Source organism: Castor canadensis, chromosome 2 (genome assembly GCF_047511655.1).
Source record: "Castor canadensis chromosome 2, mCasCan1.hap1v2, whole genome shotgun sequence".
In the NCBI taxonomy this organism is placed as follows: domain Eukaryota; kingdom Metazoa; phylum Chordata; class Mammalia; order Rodentia; family Castoridae; genus Castor; species Castor canadensis.
The window spans coordinates 184,612,492-184,639,513 of record NC_133387.1 but is presented as its reverse complement, the minus strand read 5'-3'; the positions used below and the strand labels follow the sequence as shown (position 1 = coordinate 184,639,513).

The following is a 27,022-nucleotide window of genomic DNA, read 5'->3' as shown; positions in this document are numbered from 1 at the left end:
GGCCAGGCTCAGGTCCAGGCGAGGAGGAACCGGCGGCAGCGGGAACCAGCGCAGCGCGGCTGCCGAGGGGAGCGCGGAGGGTCCCGCCCGGTCCCGCCCAGTCCCGCCCCGCCGTCGACTCACCCCTTGCCGCCGGCCCCCCCGGGCTTCGGACGCTTTTTACGCCGCTTGCGACTGGCCTCAGGAGTCCCGTCGACGCCGGCATCTGCCCCGGACAAGTAACGCTTCAAATACTCGGCCTTGGAGAGCGGCGGAGCTGCCGCCATGGCAGCGGCGACGGCGGGGAGACGGCTCGGCGCCGGGGACAAAATTCCTGAACGCGAAACGTACGGCGGCCGCCCAAGGGGCGGGCCCGGAAGCGGAAGTGGCGGCGGAGTGCGCTTGGAGCTGCCGAGCTGACAAGTGCGGCCGCCGAGAGACGCGTTTGCAGGCTCTCGGGGACCGTGCTCGTCTCCGGAGCCCACTCACATTCTCATGACGACGACGCAACCATGTGTCCTTCCTTCCATGCATCCTATTGCAGCAAGCACTGTCCCGTCGGCACACCCATCCAAACATGGTTCTCTTTTAATACGGAGTCCGAACTTCTTAGCTGTGCGACTTAGGGCAAGTTACTTAATAAAATGAGAATGGCACAAAATCAAAAGTTGCGAGGTAATATTGCCAAGATAATACTGCTGTGCTAAGTGTGCTGTCTCGTACATAGTTACCAGCACATTCTAGTTATTTCTGTTGGCGTGAGCATCACTGGGTGAATGGTAGTCTGCTCTAATAGGCTTCCAAGCACCACACGAGAGAGGATGTCAGAACCGGGCCTGTAATCCCAGCTACTTGGGAAGTGCAGGTAGGAGGATCATGGTCCCAGGGCAACTTGGGCAAAAGCAAAAGCCCACAGATGAAAAACCAACTAAAACCAAAAGCTCAAGTGGTTATCACACCTGCTCAAGGCCAGAAATTCAATCCCCAGGACTGCCAAAAATTTTTTTTAAAAAGTCAGGAACTCCAAACTCCTTATGACTATGAAAAACAGGTAAATTTCTAAGACCTGTGACTTTCATAAGTTCCATATTGGTAGCCCTAGTTGTCTCTTGAAGGAAATTGGGGCAAGTCCAGTGAAAAGGACATGGATCTGTTTCAACATGGCAAAAAAGCTAGGAAGGTTGAATTCTAATATTCATGTTTTAGGGAAAACCACTTTCCTTCTGGAGGGGTTAAGGGCTCTATGTGAAGTCTCAACCCTCACAATTCTCAGATGTTTTTATTATCGTAACTTTCAGATGGTAACTGAGACTTTGAGAACAAATTGGTCAACTTTGCATTGCCACATGATTCTTGAAAGAAGCAGCTAGCCATGTGGATGTGAGAGGTAATCCACTTTTTAAATAAAATATTGTATTTCATATTCTTGTATTTCATTCTGTAGAAGTTAAATTTTTGCCATTGTTTTGAAGTATATCCACCAGGCAGGCATTGTTATACTTTAAAACATTTATTTACTCATTCATTCATCCATCTTGGGATATGTGTTCAAAAAGTTCTTCACTTATAAAAGAGGCTTTGAGATCACTGCCTTGAAGCATTAACTTTTACCACTGGGCTGCACTTGGGTGGCTGTAGCACAAGCCCAGAAAGAAAGTGGGTTGTGTCTGAAAGCTTGTGAGAAGGGGACACTGGACAGAAAAAATAGGAGTTTACTAACTGGAGGACCCACAGGTCTCCCTGACCTGACCTCTAGCCTATAGTTTAGAGTACCTCAAACTGAACTCCACAGCCCTGCTTCCATCCGGGGTCAGCAGGCATTTGCAAAGCCTCACACTTCTCCTGGAATGAACATTAGTGTTACAGCACTCTTGGTCGCATCAACCCATCTCCTGCCCACTTCTGTCTTTGTCAGTTCCAGCCCCTCTACTCCTCAATAACCTCAGCCTGACAAGACCCACGCTCACGTCCCAACCCTACGGCACAGGGCAGTTAAGCAGGATCAGATGGGTATGTGCTTGGCGGCCAGATCTGAGCTTTGCCCTCTCCCTGCAGTTCTATCTAATAAAACAAATAAAGTAACCTGGAAATATTCAGAGCTCAGCCATCAGAAGATGACTGGTGTGGGTTTGAAGCCTGCCCCATAGAAGCTATTTTTTTCCTTCTGAAAAATAACCTAACTTCTAAGAATGTTTCCTTATTCTGTAAAGTAGAATCAGGGACTTCAGGATTTTTGTTAGAATTAAGTACATAAAAAAGCAATTCACAGTTAACTCAATGAAACCCTACAAGTAGATGCCATTAGTATCCCATTTGACAGACCAGGAAACAGGCATTAGAGGTGCCAAACTAAACTCTGAGGTGGACACACAGCATAAGCACTGACTCTTTTCACAGTTGAAAACTGCCATTTTCCTGTAAAGGGAAGTATGTAAATTCTTTTTAAAATAAGAGTAAGTGCCTGGACCACATAGTGAGACCCTGTCTCAAACAAAAACCAATAATAATTAAACCAACTAGTCTTAAACATCACCACTCTAAATTTAAGAAGCCCCATTCCCTGCAATGTGTGCGGGGCAACTGACATACCACAGTGTACAGAGCTATACCAACAGCATTATTCCACAGAAGTCCTACCACCACCGAAGCATAGCAGCCAAGTCAAATGCCCCACTCACTCACCGGGACGCAGGTGTACATTCACTACCTACCTGTGATTCACAACCCAGTGTGCTTAATGAGCTTGAAACACAAAGCAGAAGGCATGCTCTCACAAATGGGTCACGTCCTTCTTTTAAACAGTCACGAAACTGCTACTCAAGTTTTATTCTTATAGCTGCGTATCTACAAGTTCTCAGGCAGGCACTTTTGACCGTCTCACCTCCCCTGGTCTTAGCACAGAACCCTTCCCATACCTCATTCCTATGTTACCTTCAGTGCCCTAAGCGCATGTGATCTAAGAGGAGGATGAGTCATAATCTGCAGGACTGCTTTATAACAGATTTCATTCACCATGTCACATGCTGCACATTGTGAAGCAAGGTACAGTTAAGTGACATACGCTCTTCTTCCAGCAGGCCTTGTGAGATGAAAATGGAGTTGAGAAATATTTTAAGTGTGGTGTGAAATACGGATGCCAGGCCCTGTCCCTATGAAAGATCGGGCCGCACCTAGCTGGGTCATACCGGTCTAGACCTCAGCATCAGTCTTTGCAGTTTCAGCAACTCCAGTTGTAATTTCCCAGTAACTGGATGGAGCCTGGAAGGTGCTTCACATTGACTCAGTTATAAACCAGAGTGCATTTCCCTTCCCAATGGGAAATGAAGCTGATCACAGAGCACATGGCCCCAGGGAAGTCCACTCAAGTGCCCACAGGGTAGACAGAAGGCCGTCTGATAATCTTAAGATTCTCAAGTCAGCTGGGAACACAGTCTTAAGGTGGAATACTAGCATATAAGAAGTCTAATCAAAGTGTTGTGGCTTTAGTTTGTGAGCCAATTTGCTAACCTGTGGTGTTTTTTTCCTTTGTTGATGGTACTGAGGAACTGAACCCTGGGCCTCATGCTTACTAGGCAAGCACTCTACCATTAAGCCATAACCCAGCCCCAGTCCCAAAATCCTTAAGTAAAGCAATGACCAAGGATACAGTATCACGAAAGCCAAGAAAAAGTTTGATAAGAAAGAGCTGGTCATTGAAACCCAAAAGAAATGGGAGAAATTTGAACATTTTTCAAGTGGCCAAAAACTTGTGACTTAACAGGGCTGTGAGAGTAGATGCCTGATCGCTAAGTCACATGTAAGTATACAATTCTTTAGAGTTAAATCTGTAGCACAAAGCAATAAGGGTTTGTTTGTTTTTTGTTTCCTTTTGGGCGGTACTGGGGTTTGAACTTGGGGCCCCATGTTTGTCAGGTAGGCGCTCTTACCACTTGAGTCACTCCACCAGTCCCAAAGCAGCAAGGTTTGTGATAGCATCTCAACTAACTGATCTTCTCCTGCAGCCTGCACAGCAGGAGTCGCCTTTTGCTCCTGAGGGAGCAGACTTCTGCAAAGAGCACTGACAACTGTAGGCAGCCCCTACCTCTCACACTCTACAGCTCATGCACTTGCAGTTCACTCTGCCATAAGTCTATTTCCCCACTGGATTAGGCAGGCTTCCCTTACCTCCTTCTCAGCTCTGCCAACAGACCAAGCTCTTCCCTGACCACTGTATCTAAAACACCCCCCCACCCCGCCCCACATGCATCACATTCTAACATGCTGTTCTGCTTGTGTGTTTCTTGTCAGTTTTCCACACTAGTCAGGAAAGCAGACTGATTTTGCCCACTGTCTGGTATAAAGTAGGCAATCAAGCATTTTTCTGTTGTTGTTGGTACTGAGGTTTTAACTCAGGGCCTCACACTTGTAAGGTAGCCCTTTTCTGTGTTGGGTATTTTTCGAGATAGGGTCTCAAGAACTATTTGCCCAGGCTGGTCTCAAACCACGATCCTCCTGATCTCTGCCTCCTGAGTAACTAGAATTATAGGTGTGAGCCACCAGCACCCAGTGCAAGCATCTTTTGAAGGAATGCATGAAAAGCCAGCTCCAATCTCCAAGTGACAGTGGCCACACTGCAGAAAATCTTTAGAAGGCTGAATTGTTTTTTGTTTTAAGACAAAGTCTCATTATGTACCCCATGCTGGCCTCAAACTTATAATCCTCCTGACTTAGCTCCAGAATGCAGACCATGCACCATCACCTACAGCTTAGGAGGCTGAATTTTAACATGGTATCTGAGAGAATAGAGTAAATGCAGAGGCCAGTGTTGTTTGAAAGTCATCATTTTAATAACTTCACCTGTGCCGCCCCCGGAAGACTCCTTTCCCGTTGAAAGCCAGTACTTTACGTGCCCAAAGCCAATTCCACACCTCAGCTATTGGTCTTTCACCTTCACCAACTTCAAAGGCCCTACCCAAGAGAACAAAGCACTGGTAGAGGAAGGGTAAAGAGTGGATAGGAAAAGGTGGATGATGACATGCCCCGTGGTTCATTCCTGGGTGTTTTCCTAAGCCAATTCAAAACCTCCAAAATAAGGTCAAGTAACACAGCAGGCTTGCACTTGCATCACAAGCTGTTTAGAAAGTGTGCCTAGATCTCCGATGCGGGACAGGCATCCTCCACACCAAGGGTGAGGGCAGGGAAAGGACATGCCCAGCTATATTCCAACAGTAATAAATAACTCTGCAGCAGCAGCAGCAGTACTGGAGCTGGCCCATGAGCTGCCTACAACTACCGCTGTGGGGCCAGGCCTGCCTCATAGCCTTCAGTCTTCATGTCATTGAGCCCTAGTTCCTCATTTTGGTCAAAGGTACGCTTGTACCGCTCCACCTTCATCTCCGGATCATCTTCAGGTGCGTACACATTCTGCAAGGCCAAGAACAGACAATAAGTGCCTGGGCCATCCTGCCTTTCCTCCTCCCACAGGCAGCTGCTGACTCCCATTTTCCTAATAATTTAATGACTTTTATATTCTTTTCTAAGGGCCTCCATTCCCCCATGGCTAAGCTGAACTAATGGAAGCAACAAAGTACACATGGACCAGGAGTGGGACAGAAGGAAAGAATCCTCCAAATAACTTTTTGGGGGGGTTTGTTTTTGTTTTGTTTGCAATGCTACGGGTAGAACCCAGGCCCTTGCACACTGTAGGTAAGCAATGACCATGGTAGGTAATCATTCTACCACAGAGCTACATCTCCAGTCCCTAAAACATTTTATATCTGCTGCTTCTTAGGAAATGTGTAGGGAAGTGGAGAGCGGGGAAGGGGAAAAGAGACACAGGTCTTATCTTCTACTCCTGCCCAAAGATCAATGGTAAAGAGCAGTCCAACTAAAATCAAGTCTTTCAGTTTCTGAGGATATGGTACATATTAAAGAAAGATCAAAAAATATACCTCCACAAAACATCCAACGGTCTACTGTACCTGCAAGTAACTGTTTCCTGCTGGATCATCCAAGATAAACTGAGCCTTCATCTTACCCTCAATGATCTATGAAAGATGATATAGCAAGTAAATTTTACATGACTGTCAAATAAAAGCCAACCCAACTTACACTGCAGAATCCCCGGTTTAAAGAATTGGTGAGATGCCTTTGGAAATGGAGTGGAAAGGACTCCATTTCAGACAGTCCTTAAAAAGTAAGGACTAACTGAAAACTACTCAAGAAGCAATTCAAAGTCAAGCACCAGTGGCTTACACCTATAATCCTAGCTACTTGGGAGGCTGAGATCAGGAGAATGATGTCCTCATTTGAGGCCAGCCCAGGCAAGTAATTCACAAGACACCATCTCCAAAATAACCACACCAAAATGAACTAGAGATGTGGCTTAAGGAGTAGAGTGCCTGCTTTGCAAGTACAAAACCCTGAGTTCAAATTCCAGTCCCACACACAAAAAAAGGGAAACATCCCCAATCTCATCTCCTACTCAAAATGGCCAGTAAATGTGTTTGTTTCTCTAGAAAAGTTACCACAGCAAGCTATTGACTGGGGGACACTAGTGCAGTGGAGGGTAGCCAGAAAAAACAGTGTCAAATATAAGTAAATTACAAAAGGCCAAATAATTCTAATATCTAAGAGAACACAGAAACAACATTCAAGAAAGCTTCCTAGAACTAAACCATGTGAGTTTTCCTGACTGAATAAATTCATCAAGTGCTGACTAAGCACAGTGGTTGAAAATTGACCCATACCAAGGAACATCCTAAAATTTCACATCATAGAGGACAAAAAGATTACAAGGATATAGCAACAGATCAGGGATCAGAATGGCTCCAGACTTCTCGATAGTCAAACTGGAAACAGGAAGACAGTATCTTCAACATTCATATAAAAAATTATCTCTAGCCTAGAATTGTATTCTCAGTCAACAAGCAGTCTAGTTCAGGAATGAAGAAATTTTCAAGCCAGGCCCCTGTGGCTCATGCCTATAATCCTAGCTACTCGGAAGGTAGCGATCAGGAGCATCACAGTTCAAAGCCAGATGTCCCACAAATAGTTCACAAAACCCTATCTTGAAAGACCCTATCACAAAAAATTGGGCTGGCAGAATGGCTCAAGGTATGTGGGGAGCGGATTATGTGAAGCCTATGAGAGCTGGACCTAAGCACAGCTGTGCCCAATGTTCTGTAGGCTGAGTTTGGCACAGCCCCAGCCAAAGAACAGGGCGAGATTAAGATGCAGAGCAGCTGTTTTTCCTAAGATGTTTATGTCAAATATTCTATAGGCTGAAATTTGGCACAGCCCAGAGCCACAGAAGAAAGCTACAAGGCAAGATGCAGCTCAGCTGCTTTTCCTAAATTGTTTAACGCAGGTTCCTCTTGTTACAATGTCACACCCCTCCCCATGAACCACTGCTCTACCCTGTTTACCCACTGGATATAAAAAACTAGCTGAAGGAGGACATGAGGCTTTTGTTTTTGGCTTTTGGCTTTTTGAATGAAGCAAGGCTTTTGGATGGGGAAGGTTTTTTCATGGGGGACTTTTGGATGAAGGGAAATTGCTGAAGGAAGAACTGCTGAGGAGAATTACTGAAGGAGAATTGCTAAAGGGGAATTACTAGCAAGCATGAGGGCTGAGATTTTAAGAAATCGAAAGAGAGAACATGGGACAGTGAAAGTCTGCACTGAGAACTTTACACATAGGCTTTAGAAAAGCTAAGCTAAAGAAAAGCTACAGAGAACATGGGACAGTGCAAGTCTGAGGGAAAAGACTTTAAGAGAGATTATGCTAAAGAAAAGCTAAGGGAAAACATGGGACAGAGTGAGTCTAAGGAAAGAGGCTTTAAAGAATAGAAAACTTTTACAAGCAAGGTTTTAAAGAACTGTAAAGGAGTAAGGCTTTAAAGAATAAAGACAGAGAAAAGAAGCAGAGTAAATGACAAGAATAATAGAGAAAAGAAGCAATGAGGCTACTGTGCCCCTCCATCTGAGCACCCAGAACATCTGGCCCCAACTTTCTGTCTGTCTGTTTATCCTGTGTCCTTTCTGCATCTTCGTCCCTGCCCCCCAGTTCTGCATCTGTCACCCCCAGTTAGGTTCAAGAATAACAAGGGAGTAAGAGAAAGCTCTCTCCAAAGGTGAAGGCCCATTACCGAAAAAAAAAAAAATTCAACACAAAACAGGACTGGCAGAGTGGCCCAAGTGGTAGAGTGCCTGCCTAGCAAGCAGGAGGCCCTGAGTTCAACCCCCAATATTGCAAAAAAAAGAAATTAATTTTCAGACATTGAATGTCCTAAAAAATTTATTTCCCATACACTCTTTCTCAGGAAGCTACTGGAGAAGATGCTAAACAAAATAAGGAAGAAAACTACGGAAAAAAGAGGTCTTGATATACAAGAAGCCAGAATAATCCTGACATGATGGCTGGATGTTCAGAAAGTGGCAAGAAATGGAGCATGAGGACCACAAGTACCTACCGCCAGTGTCCTCTCACCTGATCCAACTTCTGGCTAAACTCCTGCAGTTTCTCTGATTGGCCAGGATTGGAACTGTCGCCCAGTGTGAAAGGGTTCTTGGTCACCTGCAATAAAAGACATCCAAATTGCTACACTATGGCTTTATGCTCATGAGCCTGATCACAACCAGGCAGGAAGTGGCAGTGGGTGTCCGGCCAAAGAAGCCTGGTTTCCACTGATCCCACGGCCACCTTGCTAACCTAGGCATCCACTGCAGGGAATCAATCTACCAAGAAAGCAAAACTGGCAATACAAAACAAAATTTACAAAAGTCCTTTTATAATATCTACTCCTACTTTGCAGAACAAATGCAAAGAAAAAAATACAGTTTATGAGGACAAGCTAGGCATGGTGGTACACACCTGTAATACCAGCACTCAGGAGGCTGAGGCCAGAGGATTGTGATTGCAAGGCCAGGCTGGGCTACATGGTGAGACCCTGTCTCAAGAAACAAAATGAAAAGGTAAGTATACAGTCATCCTTGGGTATCTGCATGAGTCCCAAAAAAATCCATGGATGCTGAAGTCCCCTGTACTGAATGGCATAACATTTGCACAGAACCTACACACATCCTCCTGTATATTTTATATTATCTGTAGGTTACTTATAATACCCAATGCAATACAAATGCTATGTAAATCGTCATGCTATATTGTTTAGAAAAAAAATGACAAGAAAAAGTCTGTACTTGTTCAGTACAGACGTACTTTTTCCCCTAAGTATTTTTAATGTGTGGTTGCATACAGTGGGGCCAAATGTACGTGCTTAGTCAACACACATATATGTGTATGTTAGGGATTATAGGTGCTTCAAAGACCCTCATTCCATATTTTACAATAAAATTAATGACTTACCCAGGATCACAATAACTACACTATTCCAGAGTTAAGCTTCCAAATTCCCATTCAAAATTTCCCATAAACTTCTCTTCACAATCCAAAATAACACTTAAACCAGGTGCCAGTGGCTCATGCCTATAATCCTAGCTATTCCAGAGGCAGAAATCAGGAAGAGCATGATTTGAAGCCAGCCCAGGCAAATAGTTCTTTAGACCCTATCTTAAAAATACCCAACACAAAAAACAGGGCTGGCAGAGTGGCTCAAATGGTACAGCACCTGCCTAGCAAGTGTGAGGCCCTGAGTTCAAATCCCAGGACAACCAATAAATAAATTAACAAATAATAAAGTAATTTAAATCTCTTGAACCAGCTTTAAGGCAAAGAATCCCCCAGTCAGTTAATCAGCTCCCAAACTAGGATTTTCTTGTTTGGAAAGGAGAGGGGTTGAAACAGGGTCTTGCTACCAAGCCCTGGAAATCACAATTCTCCCGACTCAGTGCACAGATTTCTGGGATTACAAGAGTGTTATCACCATGCCCAACAAAACCAGGCTGCTTGAGGTTTTCCAGCCCCTTTCCCAGCCAAGTTGCTGAAGAACCTATATACTATACTCAGGGGACTCACCAGTTCCCGGATGTCTTTCAGCAGTCCCTCCAGAGTGGTGAACTTGCCCCCAAGGACAGCCATTCCCAGTTCAAATTCCAGCTCTGGGATTTCCACACTACATGTCTCAGACTGCGAGATTAAAAAAAAAAATTTTTTTTAATCAGGGGATGGGGGCACAGCTTAGCACTCAAGAGGCCTTGGATTAGATCCCCAGCATAAAAAATTTTTTTAATTTAAATCAGAGGCAAAGAAAGTCAACCAGAGGCCCCCTGCCCAATTAATACCACTAGTGACAGTGTGAGAACAAAGCTTTTCCCAGTTTTCTCTGACTTCCCATTTAAAGCTAGAGACTCATTCCTGTCCATCTGAACCACCAAGATGAAACCAACATAATAAATTCAAACTGAGTCACAGCTCCAAGCTATCAGGCATCCTGTCCTTAGGGATCAGAGGAGAGGAACAGGGCAGATACTAGAGGCCAAAAAGCTGCCACTTCATCAATCAGAAAGTGCTTAAGGACTGCATTCTAGATATGTAGCCCCAAACCCCAACTGCAGGTAACCCTGCTGCAGAGCCTTGCCGCCCAGAAAGTAAGAAGGTGCCTCCTGTCCCTGAAGGTTATTTTACAAAGACAATCTCCCCAAGAGAACTGTATGAGGACAGCCACTTTCCTGACCAGGTGGTTACCTTGAGCAGATCTCTGGTCATGTCTGAGGGATCTGTGATGTGGAGGGTGATTCTGGTGCCCAACGGTTCTACTGCTCCTCCAGATTTCACCTGCACAGACAGTAGTCATGAGCAGCAGCAGAGAGAAGTCCCCAAGCCTCTTTGGACTTATATAGGCTTGGCTCTCCAAGCTGACCCACTAACAGCTACCAATGACAGCCTTCCAAACCAACAGTGGCAGCAGTGACCTCAACAACAAACACTAAGAACTGCCAGAAGCAGAGTGCCCAGCCCCAGTAGCATGCCAAAGTTTAACCCAAATTGTCAAAAAAAACCCCTGTATTGACCATTTTAAAAAAACCTGACTCTTGAGGGTTGAAAGAAACTTTTAGGCATTCACTCCAATCACTCCACCCACTGTACCCAACATGTACATCCCCTTTAAGAATTTAATCGGGGGATGGGATGTAGTTCAATGGTAGAGTGCTTGACTAGTATGCATAGTGCCCTGGGTTCAATGCCCGGCACCATGCAAAAAAAAAAAGGAAAATTAATCAACTTATCAACTTATGCTTGAATACACTTGGGACAGGGAGGTTTGTAACCCTCCAAGGCAGCCCAATCAGCTTCCAGACAGGTCTAGTGAAGTTCTTCATTACAGAGTCAAACTCTGCCTCCCTGAATTTCCAACCCTCTGAGAAGTTGGCCAAAAGTCTTTGTCTCTTCCATATAGCCAACCTTTCATAGGTCTTACACAAGCTATGGCTGATCTAACTTCTCTTCTCTAGGATTCCTTCAGAGGTTCCACAACATACCCTAAGCCTAAGGGAAAAACCCAACCTATCCCACTCTGAAGCAATAGTTCTAGGAAGGAACAGAGTGACCAAAGAGTCAGCATTAAGCCAGTCTTCTAACCCACAAGTCCCAACTACCTCATTGGTCCGATGCCCGCAGTTCTCACAGTTGGTGGCCATGATGATAACCTCCTTAAAGTGGGGGATTTCTGGAAAATAGAGTTAAGGAAACTGCTTCCAAGAGAATAAGACCACCCTCCGGGGAAAACCAAAGCCAAACCCCACACAAACGGACACTGATCCCAAGACTGCAGGAAACATATCACAAGGCAGCCTCCGTATCCTCCAGAAGAGGGCAAGTTCCCTGCCCAAGGTTCACAAGTATTTGAAGATATGGCTCAGGCCACACACAGACACCCTGAGATCCTGGCTTGGTTTTCTCTTTGAACCCAGCAGCCAAGGTACACAGTCAAAAGCAACATCTTCATCACTGACAAAGCATATGCTTTCCTTGAAGGGATGTTCCTGGCCTGAATATAATCTTCATGTCTGAGTCAGATCACAAAAGATACGCACTAGCTTCATGTTGGTCTGAGCCGGAGCATTGCATTCTGGGCAGTTTGTGTTGAACTGGAGCACCTAGGACACAATATGGAAACACAGGATGAGCCCTCCTAGGTAGGACAATCAGGCTAAAGACATTCATCACCCATATTGGTGATGATGAAGACAGACAATGAACAATATCAGTCTCAGCCCACAACTCTGCTCCTTCCTCAGCAGGAGCCAATATGACTCACTTCATTTCTGAGATCTTCCTCTTCTGCCTTCTCGTCTGGTGCTTCTGCCTAAAAGAGCAAAGACATAAATCACAAGTTAGAACTTAGCCTCAACACCTAGCTCTGGAGCAGGAGAAAATGCTTTCACTCACTTATATCAGGTGCTATCTCATGGGTTGGACAGAGAAGCCAGAAAGCAAGCCCTAATCAAGGGAAGAAGAGGACTCAAGACAGGATAATAGCCACTGCTATTCTTTCTGTGAAGTTTACCCTAAGTCCTAACATGAACCGAAATGAGAGGCACAGAAAGCTAAGATAAGGTACATACAGCAGTAGTGGCAAAGCAAGTTTTCACCAACTCCAAGCAACCCAAAGTGCAAGATAATTTCAGAGCATTCTTCTAGCTCCTTCACCGTACTTACTTGGAGGCCCAGCATCTCTGCCTGCTGTAGGGTCCGGCTGTAATGGGTGATGACCAAGGCATCATCTTTCCGGGGTGCATATGGGTTTTCTACAAAGCTGTTCCCTGAAGGATCATCAATGATCTAACAGATGAGTGAAGGGAGAGTAATTGCAACAAGAAATTATGTACAACCCTCTACTTCCACCTACCATCAACCACAGTGTAAAATTTCCAGTCTGAATGGTCTCCTAAAACCCCTTAAATCAAAAGCAACTAGTTCCTCAGTACTTACCAGAGTAAAAGGGGAGGTCACTTGCTTCAACTCCTTCAGTTTGGCAATGAACTCATCAATTCTTTCTGCCATGACCTCTTCATTTGCCTGTCACAGAGTTTTAAAAGCATTGTCACTGGCAGTGTACCTCATTAGCCAACCCATTCATGCCCACTGCAATTCTATCAGGAAGCTGACACATGCCTTAGTGTGAAATGTAGTAAGCAAGTCTGAAGTTTACAGGTGGTGCTGGAGGGACCTTATTTTCTCATTCCACCATTTAGCTCAGACACTCATACCAGGTTAGGGATACAATGGTAAATAAATCAAAATCCTCTGATAGGGCTCCCTAGCCAGCTAGGAAATCAGATGACTAAGTATGCAATTATAATATTTCTCTAATAGTAAGTATAATATACCATGGAATACTCAGGAAGCACAGGTAACCCAAGGGGATCAGGAAAGACTCTTCTGAGGTAATGCTACAGTCTGTCTGAGATAAGACCTAAATATACATTGGGGCCAAGTCATGGAAAGGACAATAAGTACAACATATGCAACCTCCTGGCAGCCCCAGCATCACCATATGCTTTGCCCAAAGTTCCCCAACATTCAGTCAGATACAGTTCAGTTAAGATACTAAACACTCTGAATCAGACACATAAGCAATAATCCCCTGAGCTGCTGCAATCAGAAAAGCCCAGCTCACCCTTCGTGTGGGCTGGTCCTGTTCTAGGCCAGAGATAGCACGGTTGATCAATCCTTCAACAGTGGTCAGAGCTTATGAAAGAAAATGTAATAAGTAAGTCTTGGTTCTGCTATCAATTACCTATATGACCCTAGGAAATTCACCTAACTCTGGGCCTTGATTTTCTCATCTGTAAAATGAGGAGGCCAAGCTCTAAGTTCTACTCATCTCTGATAAGTGATGGTAAAATTCTAAACCAAGAATTTCATGGTCCTACTATTGCAAGCTATTTTATCTGAACTTTCCACTCATATTAAGCAACAAAAATCATTAATGATGGCATAGCCAAAGTCATACACAAGCCACTAGGCCTGGTGTTGGTAGTTCTGAAAAAAAAAGAGTAAGATTCCAGCTATCTGTACAAGCCCAAATACTCTGGTCTTAACTTACCTCCCTTCTGGCTGAAAGCCGGAATTTCAAAATCCAGTTCAGGGATCCTCGTGGTGGCAGAGTCAGTCTTCACCACTTCTCTGTTCATGTCCTGGGCAGAAAGGAAAACTTTCAGTCCAAAGACGTCAACAATACAGTTTCTCCTCAGGAAATAACCAGACTGTCTTCTTCCATTAGACTCTAGTCCAGCCCTTCTCCCTCTCTCCACTCAGGAGGGTCCAGACAACTCCTTTGGAGTAGTACTGGTGGTGTGAGCCACACTGCCCAAATGGTGAGAATAATACCCGTAACAATTCCTGCTCATTTCAACCCTCTTACAAAACTCTCAAACCACTTTCACAAATCGTGTCGCACTTGAGCAAATGACAGCACCGGCAGCATTTCCAAAGGAGAAAACGAAGGTGTGGCTACAGGAAGATTTATCTGAAGTCTGATGACCTGGATCACAGCTCTGACTCCAGCCCCCACGATCTCTCCGGGCTCCTCTCACCTCCTGGCCCCTAACCGTCAAAGTGTAGCGCACTCCTTGGTCCTGGATCCTGCCGGCCGACTGGATCTCCGTGTTGTTCCAGCCACAGTGCTCGCAGGAAAAAGAGCTCACGATTATTTCTCTGAAGAAAGGGATCTTGGTGAGCAGGAGGCGCGTCATGCCCTGGGGAAGCAGATTTTAGTAAATAATCTATGAAACCTTCGTTCCCCGCCCTACTCCTCTGGGTGCCCGACCGGCCCACCTGGCTGAGTGGCCGAACCCCGCCCTCGCCGCCTAAGCCCTTCCCTCCCGCGACCCAGCCTCACATTGCGGTAACAGTTCATGCACAGCGACTCGATCTCGGTGGGCTGCTGCTCCTCGTCTTCGGCGCTGATGGGCCGGAACAAGTGCTCCGTGGCAGGCTGCCGGGCCGGGGCGGGCGCGGGGGCGGCGGTAGCCCCCGGGGGACCGGGCTCCACCGCCCCGCTGGCCGACATGACCCCGCACGCGCAGAGAACAGCCTTAGCTTCCGACTTCCGCCGTTCTCGTGGCCCCTCCCCTTCCGCCGTTCTCGTGGCCCCTCCCCTTCCGCCGCTCTCACCGCCCTACTTCCGCCGGCTGCTGTTTCCCGCTCGTTCTTAAAGAGGCCGCAGACACTGGGCACTCCGACAAAGGTTTCCGGTCTCTAGGATTCTACGGTTCTGGAATCCATAGCCAGTAGATCCACTACTGCTAAGCTGTCACTTCTCCCAAGACGTGCTTTCAGACCCAGGGCAGGTTTTTTTTTGTTGTTTTGTTTTTGCGCCTTTGCAATGGCTTCACCGCACAGAGAGCCTTTTGGTCCATAAATCTGTTTACAAGAACTTTGAGGGCAAGTGGCCTGGCCTGGCTTGTCCCTGGGCATCCCTGACGAGGTGCTCTCCGAATTGGGTTTGCTTATAAAGCCCACTGTTGAGCCAGACACTGCTTGGGCTCCAGGGATCCCCCTCTCTTGAACTCTAGGTCGCCTTCTCAGTTTCTTTCCTTCCCTCGGTTTCCCTCGGTCACCCAGCCCCTATCCCTTTCTTTCTGTTCTTCCAGCTTCCTATTTCTGTCTGCATATTCAAGCCTCAAATACACAGCCCTTGTTTTTACTCTCACCCCCTCATCCCCACCACATCCGACCTCAGCTGGCTCACCTCCCCCTGCTTCCTAACAACAACAAACCCACTCTTTTTTTGGTAAGCTTTTCTTTCCAGCATTTCTTCTCCATGTACTGGGGCCACAACCCAGTTCTGTTGCTGAAAAGTGGCCAAATCCAGGATGTTAGGGATGACCAGTCTGTGGACACGAAGAGCCCAGATTCATGAGGGGTCTGTGCTGGGGTGGGGAGGTGCTGGGCACCCTCTGTGGGGCAGACTGAGCTGGGAGAAAGAACTGGGTTTACCCTTTTCCTCTTCCCTGCCTCCTCACCCCCGGTTTTGCAGTTCCTAAGTGATCCATGAAGCCCCTTAGTGAGTGTGTATATGTATATGTATATGAGGGGAGAGAGTTAAGAGTTTGTGGGTCCCAAAAGTCACAAAAAGCCAGAATCTGAAACAGCAGGAACAAAGGGGACAGGCCACCTCTGGAGACTCAGGTCCAGGAGGTCACCACTCCTCCTGTAACAGCCTGCATTCCAGGCACACCATCCTGTGGTAAGCAGGTTGTTGGACAATACAGATGCAGGAGAGGTCTCTAAACCAGATCAACCCCGCTCCCCAGGTGTGACAGACAGCTGTGTCTAGCCCCAAGCCCTGAAGCAGAGCCCAGCCAGAGCAAACCCTCTGACAGAGTAGGATTGGAGAGGGTCGGAATGAACAGCAAGGGATTAGAGTGGGTGATGGATGTGCTTTGAGGTCAGTGGTGAGGCAACTGCTCTCAGATATGGTCCAAATGAGAGTCACACCAAGCAAGCAAGCTTCCTTCATAATTATCTATTTCATTTGAGTCAGAAGTCTAGACTTCTAGACTTTGGGTATGATGATGGGGAGGGCACACAGCATGCCCCCCAGAGTGCTTAAGAGGCCCCCACCATTTAGAAAGCTTATCCCCTTATGTAGGTGCAGAGCTATATAGGGATATACTGACTGGTCCACTCCATCACGGTTCCACCACTTCTACCACCAGTATCACGGCCAGCAGGGGTATACACACACCATTTCCATGCTCTCATCACATTTTCCTCCTGTGCTCTTCTGTTCCCCCAACAGAAGCTGCCTAGGGAGACAGCTTCTCTGTGGACCAGCTGTAGCAATAACCAGGCAGCTGGAAGGGGCAGAAGCCAAACTCGGAGTTGTAGTGGCACAGGCTTCCAGCACCATCCTATGCAGCCAATCTCCCACACGCTCTTCCCCACTCCCTCCTCCCCTGAATTTTGCGAATGAGCACCGAATCTGGGTTTGCAAAGCCTGATGAGTGTAATGCATCCAGATGGGGGAGTGGAGGAGGCTGGATATGCCCAGATGGCAGCCCTTCCGTGATCTCACCTAACCACCCTCCGCCCAACAAGCCAGTGCTAGTGACTCAGGTCCAGGGCTCCCCAGACAGGGAGTTGGGGTGTGAACCGGAGCAAGGAGAACCTCAGGGTTCCCCCAAATGGCTGTGGCCCTGCTCACGAAGACTGTAGGTGATGTCTTCCCACAGGTCATCAAGACGGCTCTGCAGCTTGTTCAGGGCCTTGCCACTGTCTGGTGGTCCCAACCTAGGGGCGAAAGCACTGTGGCTTGGTGGGGGTGGTGCCAGCTGCTGCTGCACCTCCTCTGTCTCCTGGTCGATGGCGCGAGTGAATGCAGCAATCTGCAGAAAGGTGTCATGGCGGAAAGCCTGGAGTCTCTGGCGTACCTCCTCGGAGAGCAACTGGGGATCGCGGGAGGCCCCATCCTCAGCCCCGTCTGCGCTGGAGCTGACAAAGGCACTGAGCCCTTCGCGCAACTGGTCTAAGTTCTGCTGGATGCGCATGTGCAGAGCCCGGGCCTGCAGCGTGAGTTTGTGGGAGAGCATCTGCACGCAGCGGCTGAGACGCGCAGGGCTGGCGGCGGCGTGCGGAGCCACGCTGCGGTGCAACTCCTGAACGTGGCGCCCGATGCCGGTCACCAGGCGCTCTGTGTAAGGGTGGAAGAGCTCTTTGACCCGGCCGGTGTGGTGCAACACGCGGCTCTGCATGTCCTGCAGCAGGTTCAGCGCCTCGTCCACGCCCCCCAGCAGCTGGGCCTTGGTGCCTTCTCCCACCACACGCAACTGCTCCTGCAGCTCCTGCACATGCAGGCTCACCTGCTCCATGAGCTCCACCGTGTAGGGCTTCAGCTGCCGCCGCAAGCCCTCCAGGTTCCAGCCCACGAGCTCATGTGCCTCTGCCATGTAGGGCTCCAGGCGCGCCCTCACCTCCTCTAACTCCTCCTGCAGCTGCTGCCGTATGCCAGCAGAGTCCGGGGCCATCTGAAGAGGCTCCTTCCCCTGCCCACTCAAGGGGCCCAATTTTTCCAGAAATGTGTTCATATTGTTGAGGTCTTGCTCGAGGCTGTCTTTCAGTCTCCTGAAAAAAGGGACCATCAGACTGCCTTGCCCCAGAGCCATTGCACACTGATCCTCTGGGGGAAACAAAGGACATGGGGTGGTGGCCTGAGAGACGAAGTTTCCGGTTCTAATCTCCAGCCAACCACAACTCCCCACACACAAAGCGCACACACATTGCACACGCAGACCCAAAGGTGTTGCACACGGGCCAAGACTCACACCATTCTCAGGTCCCATGCCTTAGTAGGCAAAGGGACAGCAGCTATAGGGATGGCAGGGGGCGCTCAAGAGCCCGGGATAGCTGGGCCCTGCCAGTAGAGCAGGCACAGCTCACTTCCTCTGCCCTGGTGAGGACTTCCTTTCCCCTGGTGAGGACCACACTCAGTTAAGGAATCAGAGACAGTGTGTCACTGCACCCCACCCTCCCCACCCCCCCACCCCCCCCCCCAGGGCTGTCTCCTCCCACTCTCCCTGGCCACTTACGTGAGCTCCCGTTCCACCTTCTGCTGCTGGACCTGCTCCATCATGCCTTTGTCCCCGCTGCTCTGGCTGAAGTAGTCCCAGAAGCCTTTCCGTGCATGGGTGGTTGCACACGCTGAGGAGACAGATGGGGTGATTAGAGGCTGGGTTCTCCTCCCAGCAAGATGAACAGGTGCTTCCATCCAGCATCCACTCCCACCGCCATATTGAAGTCAGGTCGGAGACCCACCTGAGAGGAGGACCAGAGCCCAAGTGAGGATGGCAGCCATGATTGCTGTGATAGACCCTGAGAACAAAGGTGGATGCGGCCTGGTCAGTGTGAAGAAGCAAAGGAAAGGACTTGCTCTAGGGACCCTTCTCTAGGGATGACCTGCTCCAAATCCCGTTAACCCTTCCCTCGTGTATAGGGAGCCAGACTCTGGTTGGGGCTCAAGAGAACTGACCTAAGTGGATCAGGGAGGCTGGGAGACTCCCTCAGACAAGAGGGGCTGCTGCTTTCTCACCACAGTCACAAAGTAGAGAGTATGGAGCTCAAACTGCACTATAAAGCTTTCCCCGCCACCATCCTCCCCATTCCCGAGGCCCAGGAACAGCTCCCTGTCTCCCTTGCTCACCTGTCTTCCTGCCTCCCGTTTCATGGCTGGGAAAACTGAGGCATACCCAAGGTGGGAGAAACAGCTCTGCCAAAGTGCTCAAGAGGAGGTCTTAGTTCCCACTCCCAGCTCTGATATCTTGCAATCCCCTCCCTCACTTAGACACACCCCCCCAACCATCCCTCTGCCCTGGCTGCTCACCTGCTCAGTTCTGGGCACAGAGAACGAGCATTCTGCTTTATACTCCAGGGGCCTGGGCCTCTGACAACAATTGCTCTGAGCAAATACCACGTGGAGGTTCAAAGAAGGGTGACCTCAACTGCCTCCCAGCATTTGCCTCCTGTCCTTTTCCTGGCACTCAGAGGGTTAAATAAGTTCCCTGCTACCAGGGAGCTGCCACAGTAAAAGTGCTTCCTGGAAGCTTTGCTAGGGGTGGGGCTGAACTCACCTATTTCCCCCCAAATCCCATAACTTGCAACCTTCACAATGACCTGCTGGCTGGCCCACCAATAGACACAGCCTGTTTGTCTGCCAAAGGCCCTGCTCTTACTCAACTCTCCAGGGCCACTCTGCACCACCCAGCCAGAGGGACAGTGTCCAGCTGCTGGCTAGAGCCTGAACAGCCCTTACCAGTTCCACTATAGGGTACTCAGGCAGCCTGGGAAGAGCCAGCATTTATGAGGTTATGACCCTCCCATCTCTTCATTTATGAGACAATCCTGGATCAAACAGGGCAAGCCAAGCAAGGTGACAATGGGATGGTAAGTGGTGTCTGGATCAGCGATTCTGGGCCCCAGGGACTGGAGTAGGAGATGGACTCTCCACATGAGGGAAGGCTGAACTCCACTCCCACAGTCCCTGAGAAGGGAATGCCAGATAGCCCAGATCTTTCTCTGAGAATAAGCTCCCTCCATACCCTTATACACACTCACCCTTGTTCCTAAATGTACCTTGAGTCATTCCCTTGCCTCCACTTCCACTGCCGTTGTAGCCCCAATTGCCTCTTACCCCAACTGCACTCAGAACCTCTTGCAGGTCTTCCTATCACATCCATTCTCTACCATGGCCCATCCCAATCATTTCCTATCTCACCACCTGCTTGGCATTCCCTGAGTACTTCATCACCTCTCCCGGGACCCCTGCACCTTTGTATGTGCTATTCTCTCTGCTTGAAATAACCTACCTCCTGGTGAGTATATATGTTCTTTTTTTTTTCATACTGAATTTGTATTTGTTAGAATTAGGCTCAGCTGCAAGTGAGGGGCGGGAGGAGGAGACTAGCTTAAACAAAATAGAATTTTATTTCTCTCTCATGTACATTTAAACCAACCAGGGCTGCCTCTGTCTTGTTGCACTTTCTTCCTCAACAAGAGACTCACATCCAAGTTTATTACAGCTTCATCTACCAACTCCACCTCCCCACTGGCGGGAGGGAAGAAAAGGAGAAGGATGTGCTTCCTCCCATTCAAGATACATCCCAAATATGGCACTTAACACTTCTACTGACATCCCATTGGCTAGAACCTAACCACATTGCTACACTTAGCAGAAAAGGAGGCTGGGAAATGTAGTCTTTATTCTGAGTGTATGCTCAGCTTTTTTTAAAAAAATGGTTCTACCTCTCAGGAAGGAGGAAAGAATAGATTTGGGGAGGAAGAGAATAGTAGTCCCTCCTTCACAGCTCCAATGTCACTCTGAATGCTCTCTTCCTTGCTCTGGATACAGACTGGTTCCAAGTTTATCACATAACACTTTGTATATTTCAGCAATGCAGCATTTATTTTCTTGTAGTGCAATGATTTGTTGACATGTCTGAGAGTTCTTGGAGTGCAGGGGAACTAATTCATCTCTGTTCCTCCCTTCGCTTGGCAGAGTGACCAATACATAGGAAGCTGGGTAATTGAATTCATTCATTTGACTGATCAAGGCACCGAGGTTTGAGTAGGTTAAGTGATTTGTACACAGAGAGAAGTGTGGCCAGAAGTGGAACCCTGGTCTTTGGCTCTGGCAGCATGGGACAGCAGGAGATAAGGCTAGAGAGTAAACAGATCATGCCCAGGTCCCAAGGGGCCTGCTGTGAGCAGTCACTGAAGGGTCCATGATGGAATGATCCCTTGGGATGTTGACAAGGCAGAAGGCAGTAATCCACAGCAGGGAGGGTTGGCAGGACCATGTATGTTTGAAGGATGTTAAAGCAGGACAACTGATACCACTTCGTGACTCATGAAGGAGATGAAGTTGAAGAAAGAGTTGCCATGATTTCCAGGTTTCTAGGCAACAAGGTAGAAGACTGTTCTCTCATAGACAACCAAGTAAGGGAAGAGCAAGTTGGGACAGAAAATGGGAGATGGGTTTACCAGGAGTCCTAGCCTTAGTCAGACTGGGTTTCAGCAGGCACAGGCAAGCCCAGCCGAGGTCTATTTGCACAGCGGCTGAGAAGCCTCCTAAGAGAAAATTCACTTGAAAAGAAAGAAACAACAGGAACTGCCACCCAGTCATAACACCTCAGTCATCAAAGGAAAGGGAAGCCAGCCAGTGTGAAATGAAAGAGGAGCAACCATTACTTTTTCCTGGCAGTCTCAGACAGAGCATAGAATTTCAAACAGCTCCTAGATGACTGTCTTAGGGATAGTGGGCACTGATATTGCAGGCAGATAATTAGGGGAGCTTCCCATTTGCAGCTACCTACAGGTGAGCTCTTGGGAATCCAGTCCTTCGGTACTGCAAACTGAGATGGTCACTTCTCCAGCACTCCCAAAAATTTTATAAAAGGTTAACTTTCTGCATTAAAGCCTTCCATACTTGAAATACACCCAGTAGCTTCTGTTTTTCTGACTGAATCTAGATTAATACACAGCAAGACACACTCATACTTTCTTCTTTGATGGCTTTAGTGTTTAACTTGTTGGGGTTGGTTGGAGGCATACGTAAATGTGTATGTGGTATGTGTTGTGTGTGTATGAGATCAGTTTTTTATAACTAAAAATTTACCAAATATTTCCAAGTTTATATAGTTCTATCTAACAAAATACATTTGCATGTAGTTTACCTAGTTCAGTGCTGTATTTGCAGTGTCTAGGTCAGAACTTACTGCATCATAGGGTTTCTAAAAATATATGTATATATTGATGAAGGACTACTTGGAAGGACGTGTTAAAAACAATGAGGAACTAAAATATTAGACCAAAGTCACATGAAAAATGGGATAGTAGAGATCAAAGTTAAAGCATTGTGTAGTCTTTCCATTATCCAGGAAGAAGATAGGAATATTGATTATCTTTAGACTTTGATAGGTAGGCAGCAATATTAAAATTTTAAAGATAACCTGTTAAAAGACTAGAAAGAACGGATAAGTTTCAAAGTAGTATATAGGAGAAAGAGACTAAAGAGCATAGGATTGACTTCTAGTTCAGGATGATGTATTGATTGCATTCATTAGCTTCAGCTGTCCCTTGAAATCCCAATAAACTGGCATTACAGTGCACTTTTTAAAAATGCAGAGCTCCACAAGGAGAATAGGAAAGGAGATAAGAGCTATAATATTTTGGAAGCTACAAAGCTTCCAGGTGGTCAAACAATACAACTTGGGCACACCTGAAAAGACAAATTAAGAAGCCCCTGATTTACACCCTCAGTCTCTCCAGAAGCTCAGCGATTGTACCAATGGATTCTTCTCAAAGCAGGGGTGACATTGGGACTGAAAAGGCGGTAATTGGTTGAGAGTCTGTTTGAGCAGCGGCTGTCCTCTTTGACGCTATCTGCCCCACCACCAAAGCAGCAGAAAACCAGAGGTTTGCTCCCTGCAAAGGGTGAAAGAATGGCTCTCTGGCCCCTGGAAAACAAGATATTGCTGGAGGCCAGGGTTCTTGTTCTCAAAAGGAAGAATTTTTATATTAAAATCTGAGAACCCTTTCTTTACAGCTCCATGATATTCCGTTGTGTGGATGCTCTACTTTCCCCTCATCCATAATCCTGGCCAGTTAAGCTTCACACTCCAGGAAGGAGATTGGGAGAACATTTTTTTCCTGAAAAACTTGACAAGCCAAGAAAATAGACCTAAAGAAACAAATTTTTGAGAGTGTCTGTGATTCTGACAGTCCTTTCAAAGGTGACCGATGCACTCAAAACTACACATCAGCTTTTTTTCTCCTAATTTACTCTGAAAAATACTTAATACCGAAAAGCTGAAGGAACAGTGCAACCATCGCCCTTACACTCACCACTTGGGTTCAGTGTTTGCTAAGGTTTTGCCAAATTCTCTTTCCCTCCCTCTATAAATCTCTCTGCGCTTAATGATTTGGAAGTTATAGGTGGCATTCACTTTTTCCTTGCCATTACTTCAGTTTTCATACTTTAAAAAAGAAGGGCACTCTATAAAACCACAATTCCATTGTGATGCGTAAAAAAATGAGTGATTCCATCATATCACCAAAGCTCAGACTATGCTCAGCTTTCTATTGTTGTCTTGTTTGTTTTTTCTTTTTGTTTTGGGAGTGTGGTACTGATGTTCAAACTCAGGGCTTTGCACTTGCTTGGTAGTCACTCTGCCACTTGAGCCACCTCCCAGCCCAGTTTTGTTATTTTTTAACTCAAGATTCAATCAAATTTTATGCATCACAGTGGTCATTAAACAGTACTACAAACTAGTACTACAAACTGTTCCCGTTTTGTCTTTGAATGACATTAACTTTTAGAAAAAGACTAGGCCAGTTGTCTTGTAGGATGTTCCATGTTCTCAAGCATCTGCTTCTTTCTTTGTGGGTTCATTTGCCTTATTTCACTATCTTCTGTTTTCTGTAAACTGGATTCTAGGTCCAGAGGCTCCATTATGTTCCGAGTATGCTTAAAATATTTCTGACAATGTAGAAAGTCCTTAAACTGCTTTTACTGATAAGCACCAACTCCTTACTTGGGCTCATGAATTAACTAAAACCAGAAGCAAGCCTCAATTTGACTAAGCCATTCACCTTGGAATCCAGGAAGGATGAGACTTATCAATAACATGTTTACAAGGAGGAAGGAAGAAACTGCCTCAAAGGAAGGAAACATCAGATCCTCCCCAGGAAAAGTGATAACAACTTCTCTGGAACCTCTCCCAAAACAAGGGCTGAGAGAATGACCCCCTGGAACACACGTGTGCCTGGGACTGTTTAACTAGATGGACCTTTCGCCCTTGCTCTAATTCTTTGTCTATTGAAAGCTAAAGTTAATGTCTGTACCTCAAAGACTAAAGCTGGGCTGAAGTGCTTACTTCCCAGTGTGTCCCAGGCCGTGCAATAAATCTCCTTTCTCTGCCCTTCACCCATGCCTCTTTATTTGTGGTATGGGGTGGGGTGGGGGGAGTGAGTGGCTTGACCTGTCAAGTGGAAGCCCAGGAATTTGGGCCTGGGATCCAAACCCGGTTTCAGCAAGAGTGTTTTAAAGGGGATATGGTTCTTCACATTACGAGCCTAGAGGTACCACTGAGTAACGCAGTCACTGTCAGCTCTCGTGGTTGGAAAGATATGTTTGTCATTAGTAAGTAACAGAACCATGATCCCTTAGTACTTGAGATTTCTTGACATCTAGCATCCTGGTGAATTTAAGATAAGAAGAGGTATTCTTGCAGAAGCCTCACTTACATTCCTATTCCCTTCACCCTTTTCTCCCCAGCAAACATACAAGTGACCATTTCTAAACCATTTCTGGTTTAGTCTTCCAATAATTCTTTGTCCAAAAATAAGTAACTACATGCATATATTTCCCTTCCTTTTTTATTTTCATTTTTGATAGCACTGGGTTTGAACTCAGGGCCTCCTGCTTTCTAGGCACATGCTCTACCACTTGATCCTTTCCACCAATCTGTTTTTTTGTGACGGGTTATTTCCATGATAGGGTCTTGTAGACTATTTTCCTTGGGCTTACTTTGAACCACAATCCTCCTGACCTCTGCCTCCTAAGTAGCTAGGATTACAGATGTGAGCCACCAGTGCCTGTCTTCCCTTCTTATCTTATACCACAAAAGAGAGCTGATCCTTTCTCAGGAAAAGTGGAGGATGTGTTCCAAAATAAGGAAGTAACCATGAAACAGGATGGCTGGGTCTAGTGATCCAAACAACCCAAGGTAGGAGACCTGGCTTGCTCTATGACGCAGCAAGTCTCAACCTCGTCTCACTGTCTCCTCAGCCAGCACCTCTTAGGAACCATGTAACGCTCAAGAAGTGACCACCCCGAGGGCTGCGAAGGGAGTAGAATCATTTGTGTTGCACGACAGGGCTACACCACCCTATGTGAGGAGTCTCCCTCAGTACCTGGGTTGATTTCACTAAGGCTTCTTCAAGTGCATCAAAAGATATTCCAGATATTTGGGACATTTTTAGCTGTTCTGCCTCCCAGCCTGGACTTGATTTATGCTCCCTCACTTGCTTCACTGTATTCCAGGTTTACATAACTGGGTGAGAATATAGGGTTAGATTATTAAAACATATAGAATGACCAAGTAAACAACAGCAGAAGACAATGAGCAATGGCAGGGAGAGAAAAAGTCATACTAAAGGTTTAGAATAATGAGCTTATAATAATATGTGGTGACATAAACACTGCTTATGATATCATAGCTTTTTATTGTTTGAGACAGGGTGTCTGTTGCCCAGTCTGGCTCCAGCCACCTTAGTTCTGGAATTACAGGTGAGCACTACCATGCCTGGCATCATCATCATAGTTTTTTGTTTTTTTGTTGGCTATACTGGGGTTTGAACTCAGGGCCTTGTGCTCGTTAGACAGGTGTTCTACCACTTAAGACACACCCTTAGCCTTTTTTGTTTTAGTTATTTCTCAAAGAAGGTCTCTTGTTTTTGCCAGGTCAATTTAGACTGCAATCCTATGTCTACCTCCCATGTAGCTGGGATGACAGACAGGCCCATACTACCTCACCCAGGCTGTTGGAGATGGGGGTCTTGCTAACTTTTTTCCCAGGCTGGCCTGGAACCAGAATCCTTTCAGTCTTCTCCTCCCAATTAGCTGTGATTACAGGCACAAGCCAACAAGCCTGGTCACATTATCATAGTTTTAATAAGAACTGTGATATAATAAATTAAGAGGCAGAGTCAATGGCTCACACCTGTAATCCTAGCTACTCAGGAGAATTGCTGTTCAAAGTCATCCAGGGCAAATAGTTCACAAAAACCTTATCTTGAAAAAAATCTGTCACAAAAAAAGGGCTGGTGGAGTGGCTCAAGGTGTAGACCCCGAGTTCAAACCCCAGTACTGCAAAAAAAATTAAAAATTAAAAAAATAAATAAGAGCCGAGGAAGAAGTCAGTGGATAGAAAGTGTGTGAATATGGTAAATGTGTGTGTATGTGTAAGTGTGTTATACATACATGAATATGGAATAGAAATATGTATAGAAATGTTTCACTCTTAAACTATGTGTATTTTGATTTAAAAAACAAAAATTAAAACTATAGAAAATTGCTTATTGAAAGCAACAAAAGTGGGTTGTTGCTGTGACTATTCCTTTCTGTGGTTCAATAGCCTTTGGAACTAGTTTTCAGGAGAAATTTTGAAAATTTTGGATAAGTGGGTGAGAAAAAGCTTAGAATGCTGTAAGCAGGGCTTAGTGTGTTATTCTGGTGGGAGTCCAGAGGACCAGAGTGCTGACAAGAATGCAGACAGTAAAGACTGCAATCCTGAAGTTTCAGATGGAATGAGGACTCTGTTGTGAATTAGACCAGAAGTCATTCTTGTCATATTCTGACAAGGAACTTGTTTACATTTTGTCCATGCCCTGAGACTTTGTGTAGGGTTGAAGTTAAAGATTATGGGTTAGTTAATCTGGTAGAGAAAATTCCAAGACTGCACATCATTCAGGCCATGGCATCGATATTGCTGGCTGTTTTTTAGCCAGATTTATAATGAAAATTGAGAACAGAAAGATTTGCAGTATGGGGGGAAAAAAGGAGTGTACTTAGAGTTGGGACCAAGGAAGGTATTGTTGCTGA

The 27,022-nt window shown here is 46.4% G+C and overlaps 3 protein-coding genes across 5 annotated transcripts in view; all 3 read right to left on the bottom strand.

Annotated features, from left to right (window-relative positions):
• Positions 1-4,193, bottom strand: part of Bud13 (BUD13 homolog) — a 30,448-nt gene extending 26,255 nt beyond the window's left edge. The window contains exon 1 of the mRNA XM_074066678.1: positions 124-4,193. Coding sequence (XP_073922779.1) covers positions 124-266 — 143 coding nt within the window. The 5' untranslated portion in view covers positions 267-4,193. The remainder of the gene's footprint in view (positions 1-123) is intronic.
• Positions 4,194-4,783: 590 nt separating this feature from the next.
• On the bottom strand, positions 4,784-14,981 carry Zpr1 (ZPR1 zinc finger). 2 transcript variants are annotated; one of them, XM_020158347.2, is made up of 14 exons: positions 14,762-14,980; positions 14,457-14,618; positions 13,967-14,057; positions 13,538-13,608; positions 12,850-12,936; positions 12,577-12,699; positions 12,176-12,223; positions 11,948-12,014; positions 11,514-11,584; positions 10,603-10,692; positions 9,934-10,044; positions 8,449-8,535; positions 5,940-6,005; positions 4,784-5,382 (listed from the first exon to the last, which is right to left on the bottom strand). In XM_020158347.2, the coding sequence occupies exons 1-14, from the start codon at positions 14,930-14,932 to the stop codon at positions 5,248-5,250; spliced, it is 1,380 nt and encodes a 459-aa protein (XP_020013936.1). In that variant the 5' UTR covers positions 14,933-14,980; the 3' UTR covers positions 4,784-5,247. The 2 variants fall into 2 exon arrangements, with proteins under 2 accessions (XP_020013936.1, XP_020013937.1); XM_020158348.2 differs by lacking the exon at positions 5,940-6,005 and having other exon boundaries at positions 14,762-14,981.
• A 902-nt stretch (positions 14,982-15,883) lies between these two features.
• Apoa5 (apolipoprotein A5) lies at positions 15,884-19,365 on the bottom strand. Of its 2 annotated transcripts, none has more exons than XM_074066680.1 (4): positions 19,244-19,365; positions 18,679-18,735; positions 18,453-18,564; positions 15,884-17,988 (listed from the first exon to the last, which is right to left on the bottom strand). In XM_074066680.1, the coding sequence occupies exons 2-4, from the start codon at positions 18,716-18,718 to the stop codon at positions 17,037-17,039; spliced, it is 1,104 nt and encodes a 367-aa protein (XP_073922781.1). In that variant the 5' UTR covers positions 18,719-18,735; positions 19,244-19,365; the 3' UTR covers positions 15,884-17,036. The 2 variants fall into 2 exon arrangements, with proteins under 2 accessions (XP_073922781.1, XP_020013938.2); XM_020158349.2 differs by lacking the exon at positions 19,244-19,365 and adding an exon at positions 19,064-19,219.
• Positions 19,366-27,022: the final 7,657 nt, after the last annotated feature.

Excerpts from the sequence above, each read along its gene's own strand:
- Apoa5 (XM_074066680.1), bottom strand. The coding sequence starts at position 18,718 with ATGGCTGCCATCCTCACTTGGGCTCTGGTCCTCCTCTCAG. Across the intron at positions 18,565-18,678 it reads GGCTCTGGTCCTCCTCTCAG|CGTGTGCAACCACCCATGCA; the intron begins GTGGGTCTCCGA and ends CTGTCTCCTCAG. Across the intron at positions 17,989-18,452 it reads AAGGTGGAACGGGAGCTCAC|GAGACTGAAAGACAGCCTCG; the intron begins GTAAGTGGCCAG and ends CCCTTTTTTCAG.
- Zpr1 (XM_020158347.2), bottom strand. The coding sequence starts at position 14,932 with ATGTCGGCCAGCGGGGCGGTGGAGCCCGGTCCCCCGGGGGCTACCGCC. Across the intron at positions 12,015-12,175 it reads AGGAAGATCTCAGAAATGAA|GTGCTCCAGTTCAACACAAA; the intron begins GTGAGTCATATT and ends ATTGTGTCCTAG. Across the intron at positions 10,045-10,602 it reads TGACCAGAGATCTGCTCAAG|TCTGAGACATGTAGTGTGGA; the intron begins GTAACCACCTGG and ends TTAATCTCGCAG.